The sequence below is a fragment of the Cucumis sativus genome, chromosome 4 (assembly GCF_000004075.3).
Source record: "Cucumis sativus cultivar 9930 chromosome 4, Cucumber_9930_V3, whole genome shotgun sequence".
Taxonomy (NCBI): Eukaryota; Viridiplantae; Streptophyta; class Magnoliopsida; order Cucurbitales; family Cucurbitaceae; genus Cucumis; species Cucumis sativus.
The window spans coordinates 18970029-18996997 of record NC_026658.2 but is presented as its reverse complement, the minus strand read 5'-3'; the positions used below and the strand labels follow the sequence as shown (position 1 = coordinate 18996997).

Below are 26969 nucleotides of genomic sequence, written 5' to 3'. Positions count from 1 at the left end.
GAAAAACTACCGTGACTTAACCTTTTTATGACAACGTTCATTTATGTTAAATAATGTGTTTGCTCACGATGATTGTAAGAATGTGCATGGTTGAAATTTTTATAAAAATGTTATTCTAAATATGAGTGTTGATGACTAAGGATTGGAAACCACTTTATGAAAATGAGTTTTATGACTATGTTTGGCTTCTAAGCATGAAACAAGTGATTTTTATGGAACAAAATTGGTGATTGCCCTAAAGACTACGCGAATGTGTTTTCGTAGTCCCCCTATTATTGTTAGCAAGTTCCGAGGCTGAAAGAGGCCGTGATCGGAGATCCAGGAACCTGAGCCTAAGTGAGGACATAGATGTAGGATGTGATTTGGCTTCAAACCTAGTTTGACCCATGGTGGATGCCTCTGTTTGCATATAGGAGCGTATATGGAGATGGTTACTATAATAGGTGCTAAATATGTGTGAGCTCCGTTTGGCTGCATGTTTATGCGTAGATATGGATCATGTGTGAGCTATTTTGGGTCGTGTATTTAGTATGCTATCATGGTTGGATTGGATGGATGTGGTTACTGCGATAGGTGCTAAGTATTCACGAGTTCTGTTTGACCACATGTTTCCTTGTGGATATGGATCACGTGTGAACTATTTCAGTCCATGTATTTAGTATTCTATCATGGTCATATTGGATACTATCGTCGGGTACTAAATATGCATGAGGTAGTTGTGGCCGCATGGTTCCTTGATCATGTGTGAGCTATTCTTGACCGTATATCTAGGTACCTTGCCATGGTTGGATCAATTGCAGGTTTGTTGGTTGACTTGTGGATTATGTGATGATAACGCTTTTTAAATTAATATTTCATTATTGATGCATATTTACACATCTTATTTAGCATGTTTTATGCGCTTTTACATCTACTTACTTGCCACTCACTGAGCTTTCCGATTATGTTTTCAATGTTTTTCTTTTCCCCTAGGTAGTGACCCAGAACCAAGCGTTGATTGGACCCCTATTATTCTTGTAGACCTTTATTTTGTATTTATATAGTTAAATTATATTTTTGTATTGCATGATGGGGTGGTTAGGTGTATCAAAAGAGACGCTAAGAACTCCAGTTTTGAAGGATCCCGCATTAGTTGTAATCCTTTATAGGTAACTTTACTTTAAACTCTGGACCCGTCTGAATGTTTATGGTGAGACACACTTGTTGTGTTGTAGTATTTGAAGTTTGGTTTTATACATTTAGAAGTGAAAAATTCTTCCTTTCCAAGTTTGACTACCCCATATTTTAGGGGAGATGTTGTCGATTTTTTTATAGATTTTTATTGAAAGTTTTTTATCAATCTTACATTAAAAAGAAACATTTTAAGGAGTAGATTCACACCCTGATCTAGGTTAGAGAGAAAAACCTAGAGCAGGGTGTGACAAATTTGGTATCAGAGCATGATTTGAGGAAACCTAAGGGTTATGAGCTAGAGCCTTGGAATTTTAGAGTTTATTTATTAGAGAGTCAACATAAGTAAGTTACTTGGAAGCATTCTCATTGTGGTCTACGTCCCATACATCTTGCTCAGGAAACTTGTGACGCTCTTGTTAGTTTAAGGGTGAGACTGAGGAAATTGTAGTATAAGCCAATCGTGTTAAGAACTTTGATGAGTGGATGATCTTTGTTTGGCTCAAGAAACTGTCGTCAGTACGAGAGCATGTTTTATGAGCTTTTACTTTTAAAACTTGCCACTAATTGAGTTTTAGCGCACGTTTTTCAATGTTTTCTCCCCACCCCTAAGGTAACGGTCAAGGTTTAAGCATTTGTTGAGCTTTCCATCACCATTTGGAGATTCTCATTTTCGTATGTATATACTTAAGTTTTGTATTACTTCATGAAGTAGTTAGAAATAGCGAGAGTCATGCTATGGATACATGCTTTAAGAGATTTATTTGTGGATTGTAATTCTTTTGTGACTAAATATCTAATTTGGCTATAAACTCTGTTTGAGACTTTGAAATGAAGTAGTCTTGATTGATATGTGGTGGGACACACACTTATGTGATTTTGAGTATGAAGACTGCTTATATATAGAGAAGTGAAAATTTCTTCCTCTTTCAGGTTTGGCTAACTCATATTTTAGGGGAGATGCTGTCGAAATTTTTATAAAATTTATTGAAAAATGTTTTACTAATCTTACATTGGAAAATGAATGCTTTTAAATAGTAGATTCACACCACAATCTATGTTAGAGGAGAAAACCTAGATCGAGGTGTGACAATTATTTGGTATTAGAGCATGATTGTGGGAAATCTAAGAGTTATGAGCAAGAGTTTTGGAAATCTATAGGTTTTCAGAGGTTGGTTGACAATGATTGTAAAAAAAAACAATAAATGAAAGGTTATTATCATTGGTCAATGGAAAATAGTAGCTAAAAAACAGTGATTAGAGGTTTTTTGACAACTATAAACGACAGTCAATAGTTGTCTTGCGATGGTCGCCAAAAAACGGTCATCCGAAGTTTGGTCGGTGACGGTTGTCAGAAAACATTCCTTGGAATTTGGCGGGAAGTGGTTGTGAAGAAAACAATAGACAAAAAGTGGATGTCAATGATCTCGTGAAAAACGATGGTTGAAAGTTCGTCGACGACGATCGTTAGAACACAGTGGATGGATGTTGGTCGAGGCAGTTGTTGGAAGTTGGCTAGTATGGATAGCTTAAGGTGGTGACCGGAACATTTCATACAAAATAGGGACATTAAGTACTAAACACTTCAAATTCATTTTTCTAAAAGTTTGTTCTAATGATTTATCCTATAACACCTTATTTTATAAACTTAGTTTTTCCAAAAGTCCATTTTAGGTGGTTGCCAAATTTTAAGAAAGAGTTTTCAAAATAGTAAATTTGAAGGTTTAGTTTTGGATAAATGGAAAAGTTTTATTTTAGTTGTTAATATTGCAAAATCGAAAAATGGAAAAAAATATTGGTACGAAATTGCCTTAAATGCCTCTAGTCAGTAGAAAAACTCACCTTCCAAATACAATCATTTTTAGAACCTAAAATACCCCTAATTGAATCACGCATCCCAAATCAAGTCAACCTTTTCTTCAAATATTCCCAAGCAAAACACTAACCATCCCTAATTTCCCACCCTCAATTCCCAAATTTCCTGGCCAAACTTCACTTTCTTCATCTCCATGCCCATCTCAAACTTTCCCTCTCAATAAAATACATCGACAAGCAACAGATTCTACGCAAGACCTACGTCCCACAACATCGTTCACAAAACATCCCCAATGGATTAGTACCTTACTTCAATTGGTCGCACTTCATCATGCTGTCCATCAACATTTGCTCAATTGTAAATTGGGAGTACTTTGAATGCAAATCCAGAACCGATTTTATGGTGCTCTTCGACAACATGTAGTTGAATTTGTCAATGTCGAAGAAGAGCATTTACTTGGTCATAAACTTGTAGCAATGCAAACAGTACCATGAATTGGTTGTATTCATCAAATTTCTCCTCCTTAAAAAATAGCAACATATGCCTCAAAAAATTAAAATGTCAATAAAATATTTTTGATAAAAAAATTTAAATTATTAAAAAATGAAATTACATAACAACAAATAACTAAACTTATTTAATTAAGAAAAAGCTCAATTTTTTTTTAAAAAAAACAACAAATTGTTAGTATAAATTAACAAAATCTCAACTATATAACCAACAATAACAAATTATTATTAATATGAAAAAACAAAAAAAAAAATCCCACCAACTTCAAATTAAATATATAAATTATTAATAAATAAACAATAATTCAATGATATAAATAAATAATAAATTATGATTTGATTAAGAAAAATCTTAAATTTAGAAAATATAACAATATGTCAACAACTTCAATTCAATAACAAACATCTTTAAATTTAAATTTGTAAGATAATTTTTCATCTTAGTTTAACAGCCTATGATTTTACTTTATATTTAAAAAAACACACAAATACCTTGTCATTTAACAAAAAGAAAAAAAAAATCATTACCATTTAAAAAAACTTTCAATCTCACCAACCGATATAGAGTCAACAACCATGAAAATAGACACAGATAGATCGGACGACAGAAAATTTTTACCTTGAATACATTATACAAATTCTTGAAACGCAGATGAAAATGGAAAATATATCTCAACGGCGATAATCAAGATATCGAGCAGATTCAATCCATCTACTACAAAAAAGCTATTTGTTGTAAAATCATAACAAAAACTTGTATGTTATAATTATATTATTTTCTTCGAGTTTTATAACATACCCAAGTTTTTAGAATATATTGCAAGGATGTAGTATAAAAAAAATGTAATTAATATACAAATAATGTTAAACAAATAAGATATAGTATACAAATTAGTTTAGAACAACATTAAAATAATAAAAACAAATAACATACAAAAAATTCCAAAAACTTGTATAAAATACATATTTTCAAATAGTTTTTAAAGATAGAATGAAAAGCTAACTATAAAAATCTATCAACAATTTCTTAAATATAAGTTATTGATTTGTAGAAAATAATAAACATATAAATTTAACTTATAGCAATATCTTAAATTTACCATATATATTAATTGGATATCTTCAATCTAGATTATGAACATGTAGAAAATATATCTTTAATATAATATAAAGATATATGTCAAAATATATAAAAAAAAAAAGGAAAAATATAAAAGAAACATATTTCCGAAACTTATTAGAAATACATTATTTTAAAATGAATATTTTTAGAATCTAATTAAAAATAATATTATTAATTAATTATTTAATTAAAAAATCTTATTTAATTATTAAATATACCAAAGATGGAAGAATGAGATAATTGAGAATCTAAAAGTGAGATATTCTATTAATTGGAGAGTTTGAGGTGCAATTTGGTGCGACAAATAAATCCCAAATTTAATTAGAATTTAACAAAATAACTGGGTTTGTAAAATACACTATAGATCTCGAATTAGGGCCTTTTCCCATTTTAAAGGCCCATGAAGACATGACTCAAACAATCACATCGGTCCTTTTCTTTTCTGGCCCATTCAAAAGCGGCTCAATCTTTTTGTATTTTTCTTTTTTCTCTTTTCTTATCTCACCAGTCACCATACGTTGCAAATTGGGGGGAAAAAAAAAACTAAATTTACGTTTTATTCAATTTGAAAAATGGAAAAAAGAAAAAAAGGAAAAAGAGTGTTGTATTCAACACTGTCCACATATTATTTAGTCATTAATGCTATGTGAAATTTTTTTTTGGGTTGAAAAACACTTTTGCTTTTTAGACTTTTTAATTAAGCAGATCTAATTAGTTGGTCGGTTTACTTTTACCAAAAATCTTATCAAATATTAATTTTAATTTTTGGAATAGAAGCTATATTGTTACCCAATTTGAAGTATATGAACTAAATTGTTACAAAACTAAAAAGAATACCAAATCATTACAAACCCAAGTTTAGGATAAACTAAATTGTTAATGCACAAATTAATTGAAAAATAGACCCCTATAAAAAAAAACCGACAAAAACCCATGCTCTTGTGGGGTGTTTATCACATGAAGTTTGATACTTCTTATGTTCAAAATAAAGTTAGATGAATGAAAAATTCTAAAATAAGCGTGCTTTTTACAATATTTAACATATAACAACATAACAAAAGATTGTTAGAACAACCTGTTGGAAAAAACAAATGTTGATTATAGTTGTGCTAAAAGCAAAATTCGTCACGACCTTGGTGCTAAATAATCTATGTCGATTGCTCCTCAAGGTTAACACAACTTTTCCAACTCATGCGTGTACTCGCTCTGAGTTAATGATGGAATCAAAAGAAAAATGATTGCTTAGAGGAATCAGAGGAAAAAAAACTAGGGTTTTTGGCAAGAAGAATAAAATAACCCCGCAAAAAACTTTCTTTACGCAATATATATATATATAGAAAGAATAATTATTAGAATTATAAAATAAAATAAATAATAATAATTATCAATTTCCAATTGAAATATGAATTAGAAAACATTATAATGATGGTCATTCCCAATAATCCCCCACGAATGACTATCATTGCATTCTAGTTAAAATAGTAAGGAAGAATTTTCTCCGAGCAAAGAAAGAAATGGTATAAACTTAAACATCAATATCTTTCGATTTGAATTGATACGTAGTGAGGTGAGACAACAATCCAAATCATCGAAAGTAAGTTAATTGCCTTTTGAACTTTTGATAACAACGGTTGAGACCCCCACAACACATTTTACTTCTTAAAATTTCCATTGATTCCGCAATAAAGTCTGTCACAATAAACCACTCAAAATTGTGCTAATTAAGACTATGCACATAGAACCTCGGGTCAACATGAAAGCTCTAGAAAAAGATCCTTAAACTTTTTCATAGAAGGCGATCACACCTTCACAGTCACATTTATTGCTCCATCAAGTCTATCACATTAGACCACTCAAAACTGAGCTATGAAGGCTTTAGATCTAGTCCATATCAAGACCAACTTCATCAAGTCTGTGAAAGACAAACCACTCAAAACCGAGCTATGAAGATTTTCCAATTATCCATCAAGTCCATATCAGGACCACCCAAAGAAGGGCTATGGAATTTTTAAAAGGTTTTAATTTCATCCATCAAATCCATTTAAGGATTGCCCACACGTGGTTATGGACCATCAAACTTACCATAGTAGACCACCGAAAAAAGGGCTACAAACCATCATGTCTTGCAATAGACCACCCAAAAAAGGGCTACAAACCATCAATCTTACCGTAGTAGACCACCCAAATAAAGGGCTATGGACCATCAAATGTTTGAATCTCATACTTGTTGAAAATCCTAGAATTACTCTTCTTGTTAGGCCTTTGGAGAGATGATTTACAAAGTTTCTCCGACCTTACATACTTTGAGAAGATAATTCTTTCATTCAACTATTATTTCACAACTTCATATTCATGGAAATATGCCTTTTATTCTCATAACATACTATTTTTAGCAATCTCAATAACAGGGTATGAATCTCAATAAAATTATACTGGTATAGAGCCCCCCACAATGGGCCATCTCTCATTAGGCTTCTATATCATTCATACTCATGTCCCCATACAATGGTACATTCTTCATTAAGAACATGTATCCACTGGTAAGGCTTACTTCGTCATTATAAGTTACCTAGTTTACATACATTACCTCTCTAGGTATGGTAGACAATAATTAAAATGCAAACCAAAATCTATTGTAACCTTAAGATATCTTAATGTGGTGAAGAGTAGTAAAATAATCTTAATCAGGATTATGTGTATACATGTACTCAATCTAGTTACAACATATGCAATAACACATCTTGTACAATTTATCAAAACATAATACTTTCTATAATTCTTGCATATTCAGATTGAGAAACACTATCTCATTTATTTTCCTTAAGGCTCATACTAGCATCATAAGATGTTCTTACTTGAGCATCATTAAAATATCAAATTTCTTTAATAGCATTCAGTGTGTGATTGATATAAATCAAAACATTCTCAATAAATCTTTCACTTCAAAATGTGATAACTTTATAGCATTACTAACATTTATGTTTGCATCACATAAATTACACCAATGTACAAACATATATATCGTCACACAATTTACTCCAAGCAACTTTTAGAAACTAGTTAAAGACCATAAAAAAATTTGAGACTTCCAAGTTACCATTAAGGAATATCGTCTTTACATACACTTGATGTATTAGAAGACCACATACAGCTACACGAGCTTTTAAGGCGCTCTACGGTCGCTAATTTAGTCATATGAGAACAAGAATCAAAACATTATAAGTTCCACGTTTGATTCAAAATATATTTTTCATAAGTCTAAAGTTGCACCTATGTACTTATGATCAATTTCCTTATCTAATGTGGGACTTTGGTCGCATTTCCAGCGATCCTCCCCTCGAACAAAGTTCCATTGAACCTCTCCTAAAATAAACATCTACTTAACTCTTATCTAGGCTAACTCTTATCTAGAGCATATTGCATATTCAATAGAGCTCAACCATGGATAATATCGTAACTATTCTTTAAGGTTCCACTACACCTTTGTTTGATCCTAGGATTATATCAACAAGGCTAAACCAAGGACAACATGAATACCACTTTTAGAGATAACTTAGGGTATAAGTCCCCATGTCTTAGAAAATATCACATAATTAGATAGTTTTGACAATATCTTGAACTTGCATAAGGTCCTATAAGGTTCATAAATAATGAATCTGCATATATTCATATTACTAGCAAATAATGTTGTATGGCCAAACTTGATTAAAAATAATAGCAATACTTTCAACTCCATGAAAATAAATAACCAAATTATGCAACAATTCATGACATAATTCATGCATCACTCTATCAAATATGACATACATTTCTACTCATGCTAACATGCTAAATAGACATGCTCAAGTAGATCACAACAGAATCTCAAAACTCACAAGTTGATTTAAATATATAAATCTATGTGCAACACTATTACGGACATAATCAATATATATACATAGTCAAAAGTTTTGAATCCTATCATAGATTTCTTGAACACACAAGATATGCTATCTTAGTTAAACACCCTCACACTATTAAATATTTAGATACATAACATATTTAAAATTCAACGATACTTATTTTGTTGAGGGGAAAGAATTTTATGAACAAATCCTTTTAGTTCACAAAAATCTATTCTAAGGTATGTATGATCCACCTTGTTTAATTGAATTTCTGCTTCTAGTTGTATGCATGATTCATGTCATAACTTATTCTAATCCAAGAATGCATATATAATTTCATTCATCGCTATAACATAAATTTGTCAAACTATACAAAATGTTATAGTACATGATCATCAAATATATATATATATATGGAATAACATCCTAACATATAACATAGAAATAAATTAGCTAAATTCTTATAGTATATGTACAAATTAAATTTGTGAAACACAAACCTATGTAAAGTTCATTTAAACTTAACCATAAAAAGCTCAATTGCTTTAATTCATATTAGTAGGATAAATTACCAATCAAAATATCTTAAGAAGAAAATCTTAATACCATTCTCATCCAAATTAACAATATTTTTGGAAAAATTATATATATCTTGTAAGCCAAAAACTTTCCATCACAAACTGAAAACTCATGCTAAGTTGTTCACTTATTTATTTAGGTCATTAATTTTTATGTCAAAATATTCACCAATTAAATGTGTCACATAACATAATGCCAATGAATCAATACATTATATTTTTCAATTATGTAATGGATAACAAATTATTATTTGTACCTTTCATTTTACATAATCATTATTAAATGAGATTTTGTAATTTTAGAAATAACTATAATGAATAAAACAGTATTAACTAATCAATTAGGTGGGGGATTTTTTTTTTGAAATAATGTGCTTTTAAAAAGTATTTACAAAATTAGGATAGTTGGAAAAAAAATTTCAAAAATAGGTGACTGAAGTCGTGTATAGGGTACACGACTTCAATAAATCTCAATGGTGTCGTGGATCGGGCCTACGATATCTGACTCGAGTCGTGGACCCGACCCACGTTTTTGACGGGAGTCGTGTACTACAACTAGCACATTTTGCCGCGTAGTGGTCGAAGTCGTGTACGGGGTACACGACTTCCATACGATCAGTCAACGATCAACAGTCCAGTCAACCATAGGGTTCACGGGTGGACGTAGGCTTCACGGGTGTAGCCACGTGTCGCACATGCAAGAAGTCGTGCACCCCGTACACGACTTCGACCATTTTAAAAACCCTAAAAATTCTTCATTCTGCCTTCATTCGTTCTCAATTTCCTTTTTCTCCTTCCTCTCTTAATTTTTCCTCTTCCTCTTTCCTTCTCCCTCCTTCCTTCATCTTTCCTATCTTCATCTCAAATTTCTTATTTCTTTTCTCTCTCTTCATCTTTCCTCTTCCTAATTCATTCTCCCTCCCAATTTCAAATTTTCTCTTTCTCCCCTCATCTTTCCTCTTCCTCTCTTCATTTTTTCTCTTCCTATTTCATTCTCCCTCCCAATTTCAAATTTTCTCTTCCTCTCTTCCTCTCTTCACATTTCCTCCACCCCAAAATACGAAATAGTATTTTGACTAGGTATAAAAAACAAACATAGAGTAAATAAATCAAAATAGAAATGGATAAAGAAATAGTGGGTTCCTTCGTTTCTATGGTTACTTCTTAAACGGTGAGGTCCTCTCTATACACCGGAGCTCCTTCTTTTATTTCATCAATGTTATTGTTAACTTGTACAGGTCACCTTCTTCGGCTCTACCCATGAATTATCTAGTAATCAGTCTTTCACAACGAGATCTACCTATACAGTAATGGTATTTAATTATGAAGATTTTCTCTTTTGTTCATCCATTTTTTCAGTTAAGTATTTTCATCATAAAGTTATATTTTTTTAAAAATCGTGGATCGGGTACATGATTTTGTTGTTATAATTATTTTATTTTATTATTATGTTGATAAAATAATTTAATTTTTGTTGTAGGCTTCTTAAATCCTCCATTGTCTGCTTCCGCTTCACAAGGTATTTTTGTTTATTCTAACTCTAATTTTATTTAGATTTGTTATTTCATTTTCTTATTTTATGAATAAAAAATGTTTGAATTTAGTTATATTGTTTGAATTTAATTATATTGTTTGAATTTAGTTATATTGTTTGAACCTTAATAATAATAATAATAATAATAATAATAATAATAATAATAATAATAATAATAATAATAAAAATAAATATAAAAATAATAATAATTATTATTAAAAATATAATTATTAATAAAAATCTAAAAGGGAAACCTAACTAATGCACCTTTGACGTACTTTTTCTTCTTTTTTTTAATTTTAACAATGATTTGACTACTACTACTACTAATAATAATAATAATAATAATAAAAATAATAATAATATTAATAATAATAAAAATAAAAATAATAAAAATTATTATTATTATTTTAAAAAAAATATAATTATTAATAAAAATCTAAAAGGAAACCTATTTAATGCACCTTTAATGTACATTTTTTCTTTTTTTAATTTTAACAATGATTTGACTAATAATGATAATAAAAATAATAACAATAAAATAATAATAATAATAATAAGAATAATAAGAATAATCATAATCATAATCATAATAATAATAAAATAAGAATAATTATAATAATAATTATAATAATGATAATGATAATAATAATAACAATAATAATAATAAAATAATAAGAATAATAAGAATAATCATAATCAAAATAATAATTATTATAATAATTATAATAATTATAGTAATTATAGTTCTTGGTACACGTCGATTACCAGACGCTTTATGACATCTGATGGCACTTACTGTTATCGTATGGTAATAGTTTTAATATGATTTATAAATTTAATACAAGCATGAATATTTTTTAATTATCTTATTTACAATCGTTCAGAATAATTTTGTTGAAGACGTACGTCGAGTCTCCATGGAAAACAATTTTGAAATTTTTAGATCAATGTGTGACGAAGTCATGGGAGATATAGACCACCTTGTTCAGCAAACCTGACGTTTAAATGTTGCCGACACAGATCGTAGACGCATTCGACGGCGACGGCGACGACAAGGCGATGATGTCGTAGAGGGAGATGGGGAAGATTCTTAAGTTGTTGTTTTTAAATTTTGCTAGAACTTATTCAAGTTGTATAAATAAAAAAATTAGACTTTTTAAATTTAATTGTAAATTAGAAGTTGCTAATATGTGATTTAGATGTAGAAGTATTCTTAATAATATCAATATATAATATATTTTTTTTAAAAAATAGAGAAAAAAAACGTTCAAAATATTTTTTTTCTCTATCTATCTTAAGCCACAAGATTTCTTTAATAAATTAACAAAAATTCTTATAAGATATCCCTTAATGATGTGTTTTACCTTTGGTTTTTTGTTTTACCACTTACCATAATCAAAATTTTGTTTTTATTTTTTTTTAATTTGTTTAAAACTCAATTCTTAATTAAACATAAATTACCAAAAAGTTGGACATTTAAACAAAAACTAAAATTTTCTTGGACATTTAAATAAAAACATAAATTTCCAACTACCCTAATTTTGTGAATACTTTTTAAAAACACATTATTTTTAAAAAAGATCTGTGTTTCACAAATGTTTTTATTTTAAAAATTATTTAGGATTATTTAGGAAGTCGTGTACCAAATGTGCTGACGTGTACATTCAGGAAGTCGTGTATCTCGTATTAGACTTCGTCCCGAAACAACCTTATTCTTACAATTTCTTATTAAACAACCATATTTTTCAAAATATTTACACAAAACACATTATTTTTTAAAAAAATCCTTAAGCAGGGCTCCTAAAATTTAGCAACTTACCCAAAATTTGGGATACCACAATCTCGACTAAGAAAGGGTCACGTATGCAACTTGTAAAATTTCCCTTTTCATTTTTCTTCTTCTTTTCTTTGTTGTTCGGTTTGATCCGAAGTCTCTCCTACTCAACTGCACTTTTCGTCGTCTTGAAGCCAGAAGCAATGAGGATCCGAGTTTCCTCAACGCCTGTCACAACACTTCGCTGCCGCCATCGCCGCCGTGGAATCTTCTTTTCGGCATCGCCATGCCAACCGGAACTCCAATCCTCTTAACTCCGAGCGCCAACTTCACTCTCACCGAAAAATTAATAATTCCATTCATCTCCCCTCTCTCATCTCTCAACCTATAACTCAAAAACTGCAAATGACTTTCCGGCAAGTATCCAACGACAAAATCTGCCATCGAAACCCTAGACTTCCCAACGATCTTAACCTTCCATCCGGAAGAAGCACTACGACAAACCTCCACAACAACAAACGCAGCGTGCATTGGACGATCGACAACCAACTTCTCATTCCACCGCGGAAATCCATCACCATCGCGATCAATTTTCTTGTTAATAGAGTCGTTTTCGCTTTGAAGGTCAGATCGAATAGTGTCGAACAAATCGCTCTTGATGATCGGCTTTCCATGAATTTGAAGAGAATCAAAGATGGAGAATTAGGGGTTTTAAGAGTTATTTTCGTTGAACGAAGAAGGTGGAAACGGAAGAATTGGGGAGGGACGGGGTATCCATTGGATTCAGTGATGGAGAAGATTTAGAGTTTTTCTTTAAACTAATTTTTCAGATTTGATCAACTTTTTGCTTTCAAATTGTTGAAAAAAACAAATGTTGATCATAGTTGTGCCATGATCCTAAAAGCAACAAAATTCTCGGCATACGTTTATGCGGTTAATGCAACTTTTCCAACTCATATGTGTACTTGCTAATTATTAGAATTATAAAATAAATTAAATAACTACGATTTTTGACTAGAAGAATAAAATGAACCCTTCAAAAAACTTTCTTTACGTAATATAGATATATATAAAGAATAATTATTAGAATTATAAAATAAAATAAATAATAATAATGGTCAATTTCCAATTGAAATATCAATTAGAAAACAATAGAATGATGTCATTTTCCAACCCAACCTACACTCATAAATTAAAGCAGGCCAATGAATGTTGTCCATAGAGAACATGTGCCCCACAACATTGAGTTATATGCGGTGTTAAAGGAAATTAAGTTTTATTGGTAATTACTATTTTTCACCTATATATTTTCTTTTAAACCCTTTTGATTAAAATTTCATTGACTTCAATTATGAAATAGTTCAAATAAAATGAAGTATTAAAATAGTGTAAGAATTAAAACTATATATTTCTGATTTCAAGTACTTAATTTACAATGGACATGAGATATGTTTTACACAATTTTTAAAGGAAATATTTGGATTAATAAAATTAAAATATGATGCAAATAAAATTTGATCTAAAAGTGACGTAATAACATATATTAATTATTATTTAGTAATTGTTTGATAGTATTTCAATTTTCAAAGTTATGACTTTGGAGGGGAAAAAATAGCTGGTTATTTATTATTAAAAAAAACATTTATCCTCCCCCATATCTCATTGTTCCCCTAATTATCTTGTTCATATCTCTATCTTCCTTATTTCTTCTATTTTATTTCATATCTCAAATATGTTAGAAGAGAATAATTTAACAATTGAACTCAACAAACATATAACCCACATCCAATAAAGTGGAAGTGTGTGATTCTAGCCTGTGATTGTGTTGCATTTTCATTTTCTATGGTTACTTCCTTCAATGTTTGAAGAAGGAATGCAATAAACAAATTCAACTTCAACATCTATAAAAATCAAAATCTATAAAAGAAAATACAAGAATTTGTGATTAGATATGGTTCCTATGCGCAATGGAATTAAGGATCAAAATTACTCTAATCACATCTAATCTAATTAGAAATTACATGATTGAACTCTCTAATTTATAAAAAAAAATAGGGTTTATAGAATCATACCTTCGAAGCTCTAGATTGCTCATAGTAGTCCTCACACGAACTTGAATTGAACAACCACTAGTGTTAACCCGCTATTCTCTAGACTCAAAATCGGGTTGTGAAACTCGATGAAGGTAGGATTGAAAAGAGAGATATAAAAATGGAGAACTATGAAGCTTCTAAACAGGTTGGAAAAAATCTACCAAAAAATTAAATTGCCAAAAAGTTTTTTTTTTTTTTTTAATGATTAATATCAAAAGCATTTTATAATAATTTTAGTGTGTCTTTGCTTCACCATGGCTCGACACCTCACAAAACATTATCTCTAGTGGGCCTGGGGTCATCATCTCATGGAACTACATAGCTCACTAGAGTTAGTGGGATTATCCAACAAAATCTACTACTACAATTTTGGTTTTTTTATACACGCAAATTTTGATTTCTTGATGGTCATCAAGAAAAATATTTTTCTTGATACACTGTTTATCTTAACGGTCATGTACGTAAGAAAAGTCTCCTTATCTTGACGTTTGTGGACCATCAACAAAACTATTTCTCGATAGACAATAAACATCAATGATAATATATTAGTAGACTGACAATGCTCATCAAGTTAATTAGGTTTTCTTGATGGATGAAACTCACCAACGGACGAATTTTCTTGATTTGTAATGGGCATAATCGAAAAAAATTAATATATTTATTTTTTATTTCTTGATGGGTTTAGAATTTCATTGATGGATCGGGGTTTCTTGATGGACAAAGACATAAAAAAAAAATCATGAGCAAGGTCCATCAAGAAAAAAATTTACAATTTTGGGTTTATGCTAAGATCATGGGCAAGACTCATCAAGAAAAATGATATGCCCATCAAGAAAATACTATTTTTCACAAAACATGAAATTTGGACCCTCGTTAACGGGCTAAAAGAATGATTATTAATCAATAATATTCTTAAATCTATACTATTTTTTTTTTAATTTTTACTTTCTATTCATCAATAATATAATATTACTTTTTTAAAAGTTAACTGTTGTAGTTATAATTACATTGAAATAAGTGACTTTATCAAAATTAAATTAGTTAGTGTGTTCAACTTTAACGAGTTGAATTGAAAATTTGTAATTTAGAATTTTTAAAACTTGTAGAAGCTATAGAAGCTGGCCTATGGACAAGAGGTCTCGGGTTCAAATCCCCACCCCTATTTTGACCATCAAGAAATCTTGATGTTCTGCACATTAAAGAAGACCAAATTTGTAGCAGTGTTCTTGATTTTTTCCACTGACTCTTGTCAAAAGTCAACATTTTGTCCTCCTAGACTAATTTCGACCTCCTGAGCATGAAGTCATATTTATTTTTCTCGAAATTCAATCACGTTTGAATATAAAGACGATGTGACTTTTCAACATGTCGTCCAAATGGATATCGAACGTGTAACACTTCATCCAAAATACCGTAGAAATTTTTGTCGACATCGCTCTCCCCCCAATCTCAAGTTCAATAAACAAACACCCTAAATTCAATATAACCTCATGAATTTCAAGAACCATAAATTTAATAATATTCCAAAATACTTAACATCAATCTTAAACCCTCAAGTAAATTCAAATTTAATACTAAAATCTTAAATTGCTACAAAATTATATCATATACATTCATTATATTAATGCTTATTATATTCAAAATTTAAATACGTACATTATATCAAAACATAATATCAATACATACATACATTTTTCCAATATGTAATAAATATACATTTGAATCATTTTTCTAATATATTTAACAAACATACATTTGAATCTACATCTTAAAAACCAAAATTATATTATATACATTCAATTTTCTAATTTTTAAAAAGTAACAACCTTGATTAGAGCAGTGGTAGTGGTGGTGAATGACAATGGAGGATGGTGGACAGTGGAAATGACGATGACAGCGACAACAGACAGAGGGAACGACGACATCGACGATGGATGACAAGCTCTCTCTATAGTCTATTTTCGACCCTCTTTTCTTTTCTCTTTGTGTGTTCGGTTCTATGTTGATGAAGAAAGAAATAGACCTAACCTTCTCTGACTTTTTTGAAGACGTCGGGGTAACATACCATCTCCAACGTCGTACACGCAAATGTCGAGGAACCCTAAACCCTTCTCTGACATGGACAACACAACGTTAGTCAAAGGGGCTTGGATATCGAAGTGCCTCTACCACATGTCGAAAAAAGTTAATGTATTTAATAATTGTGTTCTACTTTCCCCGACGTGTGTCAGGTACACGTCTGGAAAAAGCAAAACAATTATTTATTGTTTCCATTTTACCCGACGTTTCTCTGTCATACGTAGGAAAAGTGGTCGTATTAAATAATTGTCCCCATCTTCTTCGACGTGTGTCTCTTGCATGCCAGAAAAAGTGGGCCAATAAAATAATGCTTCCCACTTTTCTCGATATTCCTCTCATACACTAGGGGAAAGTGGCCCAATAAAATAATTTTCCCACTTTCCTCGACGTGTATTTTTTGACATGTCGGGGAACATCCTCAAAGCCGACGCAAAATTGATGTGTAGTGATTCATGTTTATGTCTCTACATAAAATTCAAGTCCACATAAGATAGCTTCGAGACCTTACACTACAACAAGTCAGGGGTTTTTCGACGCATGATAGCATCGGGGAAGGTTACAAACAACGTTGGTAAATGGTCTCCCACCATCATTTCCCACGTCGAGATGAATGTCGAGGAACCCATGTCGAAAGACCCTTTTCCCAATGAAACATACAACACATGTTGGGTTTGCCGTTCTCCTGACCCTCATTGTGCCGACAACGTAATCGTGTCGAAAAACAAAGATGACTAGTCTAATATTGAATGCTACGTCGGATGAACAATTTTCTCGACCTTATGTCACAAAAAATTTCTCCGACGACATTATGTCTCTGTCGAAGAAGGCTTATTTCATGATGCTTTATTTGCATTAAGAATTGTTTAAGGTAGTATTTTTATTGTTATAAATTTCTTCTTTTCAATCGTGCACTATTCTACTGAATCTCAATTCAATTTAAATTTAATAAAATTTATAAAAACTAAAAAACCAAATTAGTAAATAATTATATAAAATGCCAAATCAAAATTATATTATAATTAAACAGATGTTACATTGTTTAACCCTTTCTAACTTGTTTTTAAAAAATTACATAGAAAAAATTAACATAATTTGGCCGCGAACGTCATAATTCCACAGGTCCATACCTACAATGACAAAAAATTAAATTTAGATATATATAATGCATTATATCACTAATAATGCAAAGTAAACGACGGTAAAGTTTAAAAATACGTACCACAAGTGCTCGATTCACGATCCTCTTTGTGCCCGAGTCACTTCTTTAAGCAACTTCTTCATTTCTTCCATTTCCTTGGCCTGTAGCTTGGATATCATTCCATGCTCTTTAATCATGCATTTAGCTTCTTTAAGCTCGAGTCTTTGCTCCTTAATCAAGACTACATTAGCTTGTTCGACCGTCGTACTATGCGAACATGTCGTCAAAAAAGTGCTAGCACAACTCTTGCGCGACTTGAGCATGGGTCCCCAACCAAAATCTTTTGAGTAGCCTGGACATCTACAAAAAATGATCTCGCAAATATTGTCCTCAGAGAGTGGTTGAGAACCCCCTAGAGTAGGTTGATACTGAAGTTCCAACATTTGACTCTATAGCAAATGAAAATTTATGTAATTAAGTTATGAATGTAGAAGTATAAGTACAAAACAAGACAAAATCAAGTTGAACTTACATGCGCATCTGCAGCCTATTATATTTTATGGGTATATTAAATTATATATTGTTAATTTAAAAAATATATAAAGTGATAATAAGTAGGTAAGAATTTTATAGTTTACTACTGTTTTAATGATATTTACTAAATAAACATATATTTAAAGTCAATTTCGAAAGAAATTAGTAGTTTATAAGAATGAAAAATAAAAAATCTTATTTTATACAATTATACCATTATAATTAATTAGTATATTATTCCAGAAAAAATCTTACTTTATACTTAATTAAAAAAATACTTTTAATTTATTTATATAATAAAGGTACACATGTAAATAAAGAAGTTAAAGAAAATCATAATAAATTGGATGTAATGTGAATAAGAAAATAATTTAAATTTAATTTAGAATATTATATATAATTAATAATGATGATAACGTTGTAATTGTCAAAAAAAAAAAATTCCGAATTTCTATTTAAAAAAATAAATTTTAGTTCAAGACATTTACAAAATTTCTTAGTTAATCAACGTGTTTGTCTAAATCTTTCTAAAATCAATTATGATTTCAAATATTGTAATCTAACCTTTAAAAAATTTCATTTCGAATTTGGAATACGTATTGAAATTTGAATTTGAAATACGTATTTAAAGTATGAGTTTTTTTTTTTTATTTTTTTTATTTTTTTTTATTTTGGAAGTTTTGTAATTTTGACTAAAATACTCATACATTTTTTCATCAACACCATTATGATATTTAAAAGAAAAAATTCTCAACTTAACTTAACCAAACAATAATTCAGTTGCTATATAATTAGTCCATTATTGTAGATTTATATTTGAAAATTTGCCAAAACTTTAAATAACCTGATGTCAATGCCATATATTTCAAATAACATAATAAATAAATAAAGAAATTATAATATACGTGTAAAATTGCTAAAAACATTTATAAAATATAACAAAATTTTAGATTTTATCAACATTAGTAGATATCCATAAATTTTTATCAACGTCTATTTATGGACATTGATCGATAGATAAATTTTAGATTTTCCATTTCCTTTTTCTCTCCCTAATTTAGGTTCAAAACTTAATTTCCCATAAACAAGTAAAGAAAATGGCAATCCAGGAACATTCACCTCTTAAGCTGGAACCATGGAATGACTTGAATGGCAAAGTGGTGATGGTCACCGGAGCATCCGCAGGGCTTGGTCGTGAGTTCTGTCTCGATCTCGCTAGAGCTGGATGCAAAATCATTGCTGCAGCACGCCGAACCAGTAGACTCCAATCTCTTTGCGATGAAATTAATGAACTTGACTTTTCAGTCTTGTCATCGGCACTCGCCTCCCCGATCTCCCCTACGGGTGCAGTAGAGAGCCGCCGAGCCGTGGCTGTGGAGCTTGATGTTTGTGGCAATGGAAAGAGTATTGAGGAGAGTGTAAGAAAAGCTTGGGATTATTTTGGATTCATTGACACGTTGGTTAACAATGCTGGTTTCAGAGGTAAGTGTGTTAATTATTGTTTTACCATGTTGAATTCTAATGCATTTATTTAGAGATGAAGAAGGGGACCTTAGAACTTTTCTTTTCCCTTTTAATTATAATATATCTGGGAGTAATACAAATTATTAGACACATATGTTACGGGTTTGAGTCTATTATTAAAAAAACCAATTTGCTTTAAACACATTTTTGGGTTAAACAATATTTTTTTATTTGAAAAGAATGTAAACAATTTAACTAATTAAATATATACCCTAAATTAGGAAACTAGTTAAAAATATTTGATAATATGCTCACTAATTAATTAGTTAAGTAAACAAGTTATTTGTATTTATAAAATAAAATAAAATTAATATTTTAATAAAAAAATGTTTTAAAGGGTAAAATTATTGAAAATGTTTTTAAATATATCAAAATATTATAGAATATCAAATGATACATATTTGATAGTAGGCTTTCCATATTTATCAATATATAGAGAAGCATCTTATTATATTTGCAAAATTTTAGTTCATATTGGTCTATTTAAAAACACCTCTAGTGTATTCTTAGGTAAAGTATTGAAAAAGTGTAATAAATATTTATACTTAAAGTAATATTGTCGATAATCGCAAATTATTTAAGTCTAAAATCAATCAAAGGAAAGTAATTTTGTTATAATTTCTCGTTTAAAAATAAATGAAAATCATTTTTTTTTATGAAATTTGAACAAAGATACTAATTTTAAATGATAAAGTTGTTAAAATTTCATATATAGCAAAAATGTCATTAATAGTTGTCGTCCAAGAATGATAGAAATGAATTTTTGTATTACTATTATATCAATCATATTTTACTATATTTAAAAATATTTTGGTTCCTTTTGTTACATTTGAAAACAACCTTTTAAACAACGTATCAATTTGGTTTTTAAATTTTAAAATCGTAATATTTCTCTCAAACCCACCCATTGCTCCTACGACAAGTGGGTAGACACGGGTGCCTCTCTTGTAAGCACACTAACAAGAAAGGACTCTATCCACGAGGATATTTAATATAAAAAATTAGATATTTCGTTCGACATAATTTTTAGTACACTAATTGTGAGTGGGGATCGAACCTCCCACCTACTCACTAGGATGGAAGATCATGCTAATGATCATTATGTTTAACCTTACTTTGGTGCTTTGTTAGAAATTTTGAGCCAATTGTTGGCCACTAATATGCATGCAATGTTTTAGTAGTTAATCTATGATTATTCTCTGATTTTAATCAAGAACATAACAACACTCTAAACTTAATTAGATAAGTATGTCAATCTTAACATGGGACAAACACTGCAATTTTAACCGTAAATAAGCATTCTCAGTTCAAATATCTTTGAAAAACGTTTCTAAATTACACCTTTAAGAATTTATAAAATATATAAAATATGCGTATAAGATATACGATTAATAAAATTTTAGGGAAAAGAAAATGACATGCACAATTATTCACTTGTTAACTTGTACTGCATCGGTCAAACTTATTTTATTGAAGGAAATAATTGTGAGTTTACACAAATTTGAGTTAAATCACTTATTGACCTCAAAACATAAGATAGATACATAGCAGTAAATTTAGTTATATAAATATTTCAACAATTTTTATCATTTGTGACAAAATTAATGAACAAATTAGTAAAATTACAACCTTAATTAAATTAAGCGTCCAATTTCACGAATAAAAGTTTAGGGTTAAAATTAAAACAACCTTCCAAAAACAATAATCGAATAATATACTTATTTGGATTTATTTTCTCTAAACCTTAGGTGGATTATAGATGACATGAGTTTTCAATGGAAGGGAAAGCTTCTTAATGTATGGCATATTTCATTAGCTTGTTGGATTTTTCATCCATCTTGGTGTTTGATTTTATATTATATTTGTTAGGAATGATTTGATCTGAGTTTTTTTTCTTTTTGAAAAATTAATTCTATTTTTATTATTATTTTAGTAGAACCACCCCAAAATGGAATCGATCATTTAATTTTCAAAGAGAAAGGTAATGATAAATATTTTTAAACTAAACTCACTCTGATAAAAAGAAAATCTACATTGAAACATTTGAAAGTTGGCTTACTACTTAGGTATTACACTTATTTCTTAGGGTAACATTGAATTATTTACATTGGTGTTAAAATAATCTGTGTGGATAGTCATTGTCCATCTAGTAGGTACAATTCAAACTATTTAACTTCGAGAACATGTCAAAAGTCAAAGTCAAAGTCACGTTCTCGACAAATAAAATTATATTATTCCGTTGACCATTTTGTTATATAACATTATTGGTTGCAGGGAGTGTAAAGTCTCCAGTTGAATTGAGTGAGGAAGAATGGGATTATACCATGGGAACAAATCTTAAAGGACAATGGTTGGTATCAAAATATGTATGCATACTCATGAACAAAGCCAATAGAGGTGGGTCTATTATCAATATTTCTTCCATTAGTGGTCTCAATAGAGCACTACAAAGGGGAGCACTTGCTTATATTACTTCCAAGGCTGCCTTAAACACTTTGACTAAGGTAAACTCATTTTCACAAATATGAACTTTCTTCATATGTAGATTTATCTTCTTTATTTTTTTGGTAATGACTGCAAGTGTATGTATCATTTATGGTTTTTTTTGAATGCTTAAGTATCTAGGCCAATTTACGTATGTCTAACTAATCTTACGGGACAATCTATTTAACCCTACAATATTTGAGTGTCAAGCAAATTTATCTCATATATAATGCAATCAAACGATGATCTAAGTTAAATTATATTTGACCTATGTTCTTTACTGCTCTAACCCTATGATCTAAGTAAGTTCGGTGCTATACAAGCTCTTTAACCTTAAAGATAATGTTGTTCTTTAAAGGAAGTAATTAACACGGTGTTATTGAACCATGTAAAAAATTCTACAATTATAGTAGTACTAATCTTTTTTCGATTATTATTTGTCGTGTTGTTAAATGATTTATTAGTTTACAATTATTTATCGCTACTATTGTGACAAGCAATAAACAGAGGAGTGTGAAAGTTTTCAATTCTTCTGTGATACTAGAATTTTCTCGAGTATGCGACCCCAAGAAGTTTGTGAGATAGGGAAAGACAAACACGAAGAAGAAAAAAAAGAGAAACAAAATTTCACACGAGAACTTGAGAGGAATTAAAAATGCAGTTTGAAATTTGAGGACGAAGATTTAGATTTTTTTTAGTTGAAAAAAGATAATTGGATCAATTTAGTTTTATATTGAAACATGTTAATACTTTTAATCATTATTTAGTCTAATTTCAATGTATATTTTTTATATTTTAAAATGTCACAATTTTATTCTTTGCAATTTAGTCCAGATTTATAGTTTTAATAACAAATGCTCATTTTCATTTTCTATTGTTGTTAATGTTAAACTCTATTAATTAATTAATTAAAAATAACGATTGATTGTAATTATGTTAAGCTTGAAATAATTATAATTATTTAAAATAATATATATTGTGACAGGTTATGGCGATGGAATTAGGAGCACACAAAATTAGAGTGAATAGTATATGTCCTGGACTATTTAAATCTGAAATTACAAAAGATCTTATGGAAAAAGATTGGATTAAGAATGTAGCAAAGAGAATGATCCCTTTGAGAACATTTGGAACTTCAAATCCAGCATTAACGACAACTGTTCGATACTTGGTGCACGAGTCTTCTAAATACGTTTCGGGTAACATTTTTATAGTCGATGCAGGCAACTCATTACTCGGTGTTCCAATCTTCTCATCCCTTTAATGAATTTATCTTTGCTTTCAGTTTGATAATTTGTGTATGACCATACTTACTTGAAATTATAATTTTAATGACCTTTAAATAATTTCATAATCTAAAGTGGAACTTTGATTTTGTTATTATTTTATTTATCTTTTAGCCTTTGAATCCACGGAAGAAGACAAGAGTATCAATGATTTTTTTGGTCCCTCAATTATGATAATATGTGTTTGGAGTTAGAGTTATTATTGATAGTGTTATGATAATATGTGCTTGGGGAAGAGTTATAAGTGTAGTATTATGATAAGATGAAGTAGAAAAACTTATAGGATTATGAGAAGATGAAGTAGGGAAATTTGTAGGACGATGAAAAGTTGAAGTATGATAGTTTTTAGGATTATTCTCCAGAATGAAAACTGTTGGCCAACCCTTTTCCAAATCCCCTAAATCCCCACCCCCCAAACACAAGTTTTCAAGCTGTGATTTTAGTTCTGATATGTCCTCTCTCTATCGGTTCTCTCTCTGTGTATTGTCTCTCATCCCATCTCTACAGATTAAATGAGATTAACAATTCGAACCCAATAGAACAAAATCAGTACTCTTCCGTTAGAAGATTTAATGAGATAATATATTCTTGAATGTAAGGTAAGGGAATTCGTTAGTGAAGAAAATGAGAGGGTGGGTGAATGAATTAGAAAACTTTGGAGAGAAAATAGGAGCCAAGTAATGGTCGAATGTCGGTCGAGGTGGTTGTCGGAAGTTGGCTAGTGAGAGATAGCTTAAGGTGGTGACCCGAATGTTTCATACAAATTAAAGAGATTAACCACTAAACACTCAAAATTCATTTTTCTAGAAGTTAGTTCTAAGTTGTGTTTAATCCTACGACACATTATTTATAAATTAATTTTTCTCAAAATCCATTTTAGGTAGTTGCCAAATTTTAAAAAATAGTTTTTAAAAAGGTTGTATCTAATAAAGATGGAAATCATGGTAAGACATGTTGAGAAAAAATGTTTAATTTTTTTTTTTTTAAAAAAAACAAAATGGTTACCAAACTAGAGTTAAGTATTTATTAACTTTTAATTTCTAGATATAAGGTTGGTAAACTTTTTTGCATATTAACTATATATATATACACACATCTAAATTAAAAATGATTGTTTAAACAAATGTATAGGATTACCAATGATAGACTATGTTACAAATATTAGTCTATCAATGATGTGTTTGGGGATAGGATTGAGACTAAACCACAAACCCTATTTGGGCCTAGGTGGGGATTAGGGTTATCCTAATCTCCAAAATCCTTCTCATTTTCCTATCTTCAGCCTGCACAACGCTTTGTACAATCCTACTCGGCAAAATAGGCACAAGGAAAGAGCAATAGACCGGACCAACCTACAAAAACGAAACGGTCCCTCCGTAACCAGTCATCCATAATATCGAATAAATCATTTTCGTCTTTGGTAAATTTACCAACGACTATAGTCATAGTGATCCTCCTATTCAACTAACTTCAACCATTTTCGAACACCTCATTGCATTTTCAGGGCCTTCAAATCTAGCATTTCTGTATGATTTCTACTGTCCCTTCTTTCTAATGGGTTTCGAATATAAAAATCATTTTTTGATTGATCCAATCCATAACCTGACCTAGATCAATATTATAAACCCTAGAGAAATCCAAACATAATCCTCCCATATTCCTTTGTAATATGTCCGATTTTCTTCCATTTTCTTCAATTTCCTCCTCATTTTCTGTTCTATTTTCCTTTTCTCCTCTATTGTCTATCGATTTTCTTCCTCATTCTTCGAATTCCTTCCCCATTCTTCGATTTCTTCCTTATTTCTTTCTCATCTTCAATTTTCTTTCGTTTTTTTCCTCTTCAATGGACACCCATATTGTACTATTTTCGTCTTCCTTTGTCAACATGTTTTTCGTTGCTGATTTACTTTTCCCACCATTTAAACCCTTTTGCGTTTTGAGGAGAGTTGCGTTTTAACGTTGCCTACAAAACGAATCTCTTCCTCTTCTCGATTGGTTTTGTTGACCAGTTGTCGCTTACACGCGTTACATCTTAAACTTCTCACCTTTCTCTCAATCTTTACATTCATGGCTTTGTTGTAACAATCGCTGCGTCGATATACCTTTGTCGCTCCCCCAAACCCTTGCCACTCCGAGTTGAGCTTTGTCACACTTTCATTTCTACTGAAAGGCCTTTTAAGTGACAGATGATACACGTAATTGAACGAAAGATTAGTAGGGGCCCGACGGTCAACATCGAAGGTTTGGGTAGTCGATGATGAGTCGTATGGTGGTCACTCTCTCTTATTCAGTTTGGTTTCCTTTTTTGTTTCAATATATTGCGTTCTTGTTTGAACCCCCAACCACTTTAACTTTTTTCTTTTCACATGTATGTTTTCGATGTTGGTATCAATTGGTTTCATTAAATTTTTTCCAATCACATTCCATACAATCGTCTTAGTGCCTATTTATTTTTTTCTTTATTCGTTTTTCATTACCTGATTATGGTTTGAAGATCTGTTTGTATTATGTTTTTATCAAGTTCTTTGGTTCTGCAATGATACCTGTAGCCACCTATTTTTATCCCACACATATATATTTTTTTAAAATACTAATATTAGTAATAATTGCTAAATTATTTATTTATTTATTTACTTTAAAAAAGTTAAAAAAATTAATAATAACATAATATCTTATAATATTTCATTTTTATCATTTTAGGAAACAAAAATAAATCAATTTATTTTTTAAAAAGTCTTTTAATATCATATTTGTACTATTTTAAGAGAAAAAAATAAATGAATTTGTTTTAAATAAAATCTTCTAATATCAATTTTGACTTACTTAAATCATTTTAGAAAAAAAGAAAATCAATTTTAAATAAATATATTTTAATATTCATTTGATGTATTAATTTATTTTTCACAAAATCTCAAAATATCTCATTTAATTTATTTTAGGAAAATGAAAATTTGTTTTATTAATATAATATCAAAATTTAATTTTATTCTTATTACTCTTTCCTAATCTGTGGTGCACTCCAGATCTATAAATATGAACCTTTGTCATTTGAAAAAGTGGGAAAAGAGTTTTTTGAAACAAAAAATTCTTTGGATAAAATTTTCTTACAAAAAGTCTCTAGAGAAAACGTTAGAAAATTTTCTAGAGAGAATCTCTTAAAAATGTAAGTTTTCTTATTAATTTCATTACGCTAGTGTTTTTTTTTTTTTTTTTTTGTTCCTCCTTAGCAAATTAAATTCCATTTTAAAATACACTTTGTTGGAGATTGCATGTGGTAGGGATTTACTCCCAAGGATCCGCACCTCGACGAGTAAATTTTATTTGGAATTTGAAAATCTATTTTTTTCTTTTCTTTTAAGAAAAAGAAACATATATGATTTTTTCTATTATGATTTTTTTTTTATTTTACTTTCCTGTTTTTTTATAAAAAAATTTAGTCA

General features: G+C 29.9%; 2 protein-coding genes across 2 annotated transcripts; one reads left to right on the top strand and one right to left on the bottom strand.

Moving 5' to 3' along the window:
- Positions 1-12622: 12622 nt before the first annotated feature.
- LOC101207594 (BON1-associated protein 2) lies at positions 12623-16409 on the bottom strand. The gene is made up of 2 exons (XM_004144315.3): positions 16311-16409; positions 12623-13057 (listed from the first exon to the last, which is right to left on the bottom strand). Exons 1-2 carry the CDS (start codon positions 16407-16409, stop codon positions 12623-12625), a joined length of 534 nt encoding a protein of 177 aa, XP_004144363.3.
- Positions 16410-19278: 2869 nt separating this feature from the next.
- LOC101207345 (3-oxoacyl-[acyl-carrier-protein] reductase FabG) lies at positions 19279-23631 on the top strand. Its single transcript, XM_011655550.2, has 3 exons — positions 19279-19717; positions 22034-22263; positions 23229-23631. Exons 1-3 carry the CDS (start codon positions 19333-19335, stop codon positions 23505-23507), a joined length of 894 nt encoding a protein of 297 aa, XP_011653852.2. The 5' UTR covers positions 19279-19332; the 3' UTR covers positions 23508-23631.
- The last annotated feature ends 3338 nt before the right edge of the window (positions 23632-26969 follow it).

What these genes read in the sequence shown, in the direction of transcription:
- LOC101207345 (XM_011655550.2), top strand. Translation starts at nt 19,333, where the DNA reads ATGGCAATCCAGGAACATTCACCTCTTAAGCTGGAACCATGGAATGAC. An exon ending in TAACAATGCTGGTTTCAGAG is followed by an intron (nt 19,718 to 22,033) that starts GTAAGTGTGTTA and finishes TATTGGTTGCAG; the next exon opens with GGAGTGTAAAGTCTCCAGTT. An exon ending in CCTTAAACACTTTGACTAAG is followed by an intron (nt 22,264 to 23,228) that starts GTAAACTCATTT and finishes ATATTGTGACAG; the next exon opens with GTTATGGCGATGGAATTAGG.
- LOC101207594 (XM_004144315.3), bottom strand. Translation starts at nt 16,409, where the DNA reads ATGTCGTCGTTCCCTCTGTCTGTTGTCGCTGTCATCGTCATTTCCACT. An exon ending in CTACCACTGCTCTAATCAAG is followed by an intron (nt 13,058 to 16,310) that starts GTTGTTACTTTT and finishes ATTCATGGAAAG; the next exon opens with CCGATCATCAAGAGCGATTT.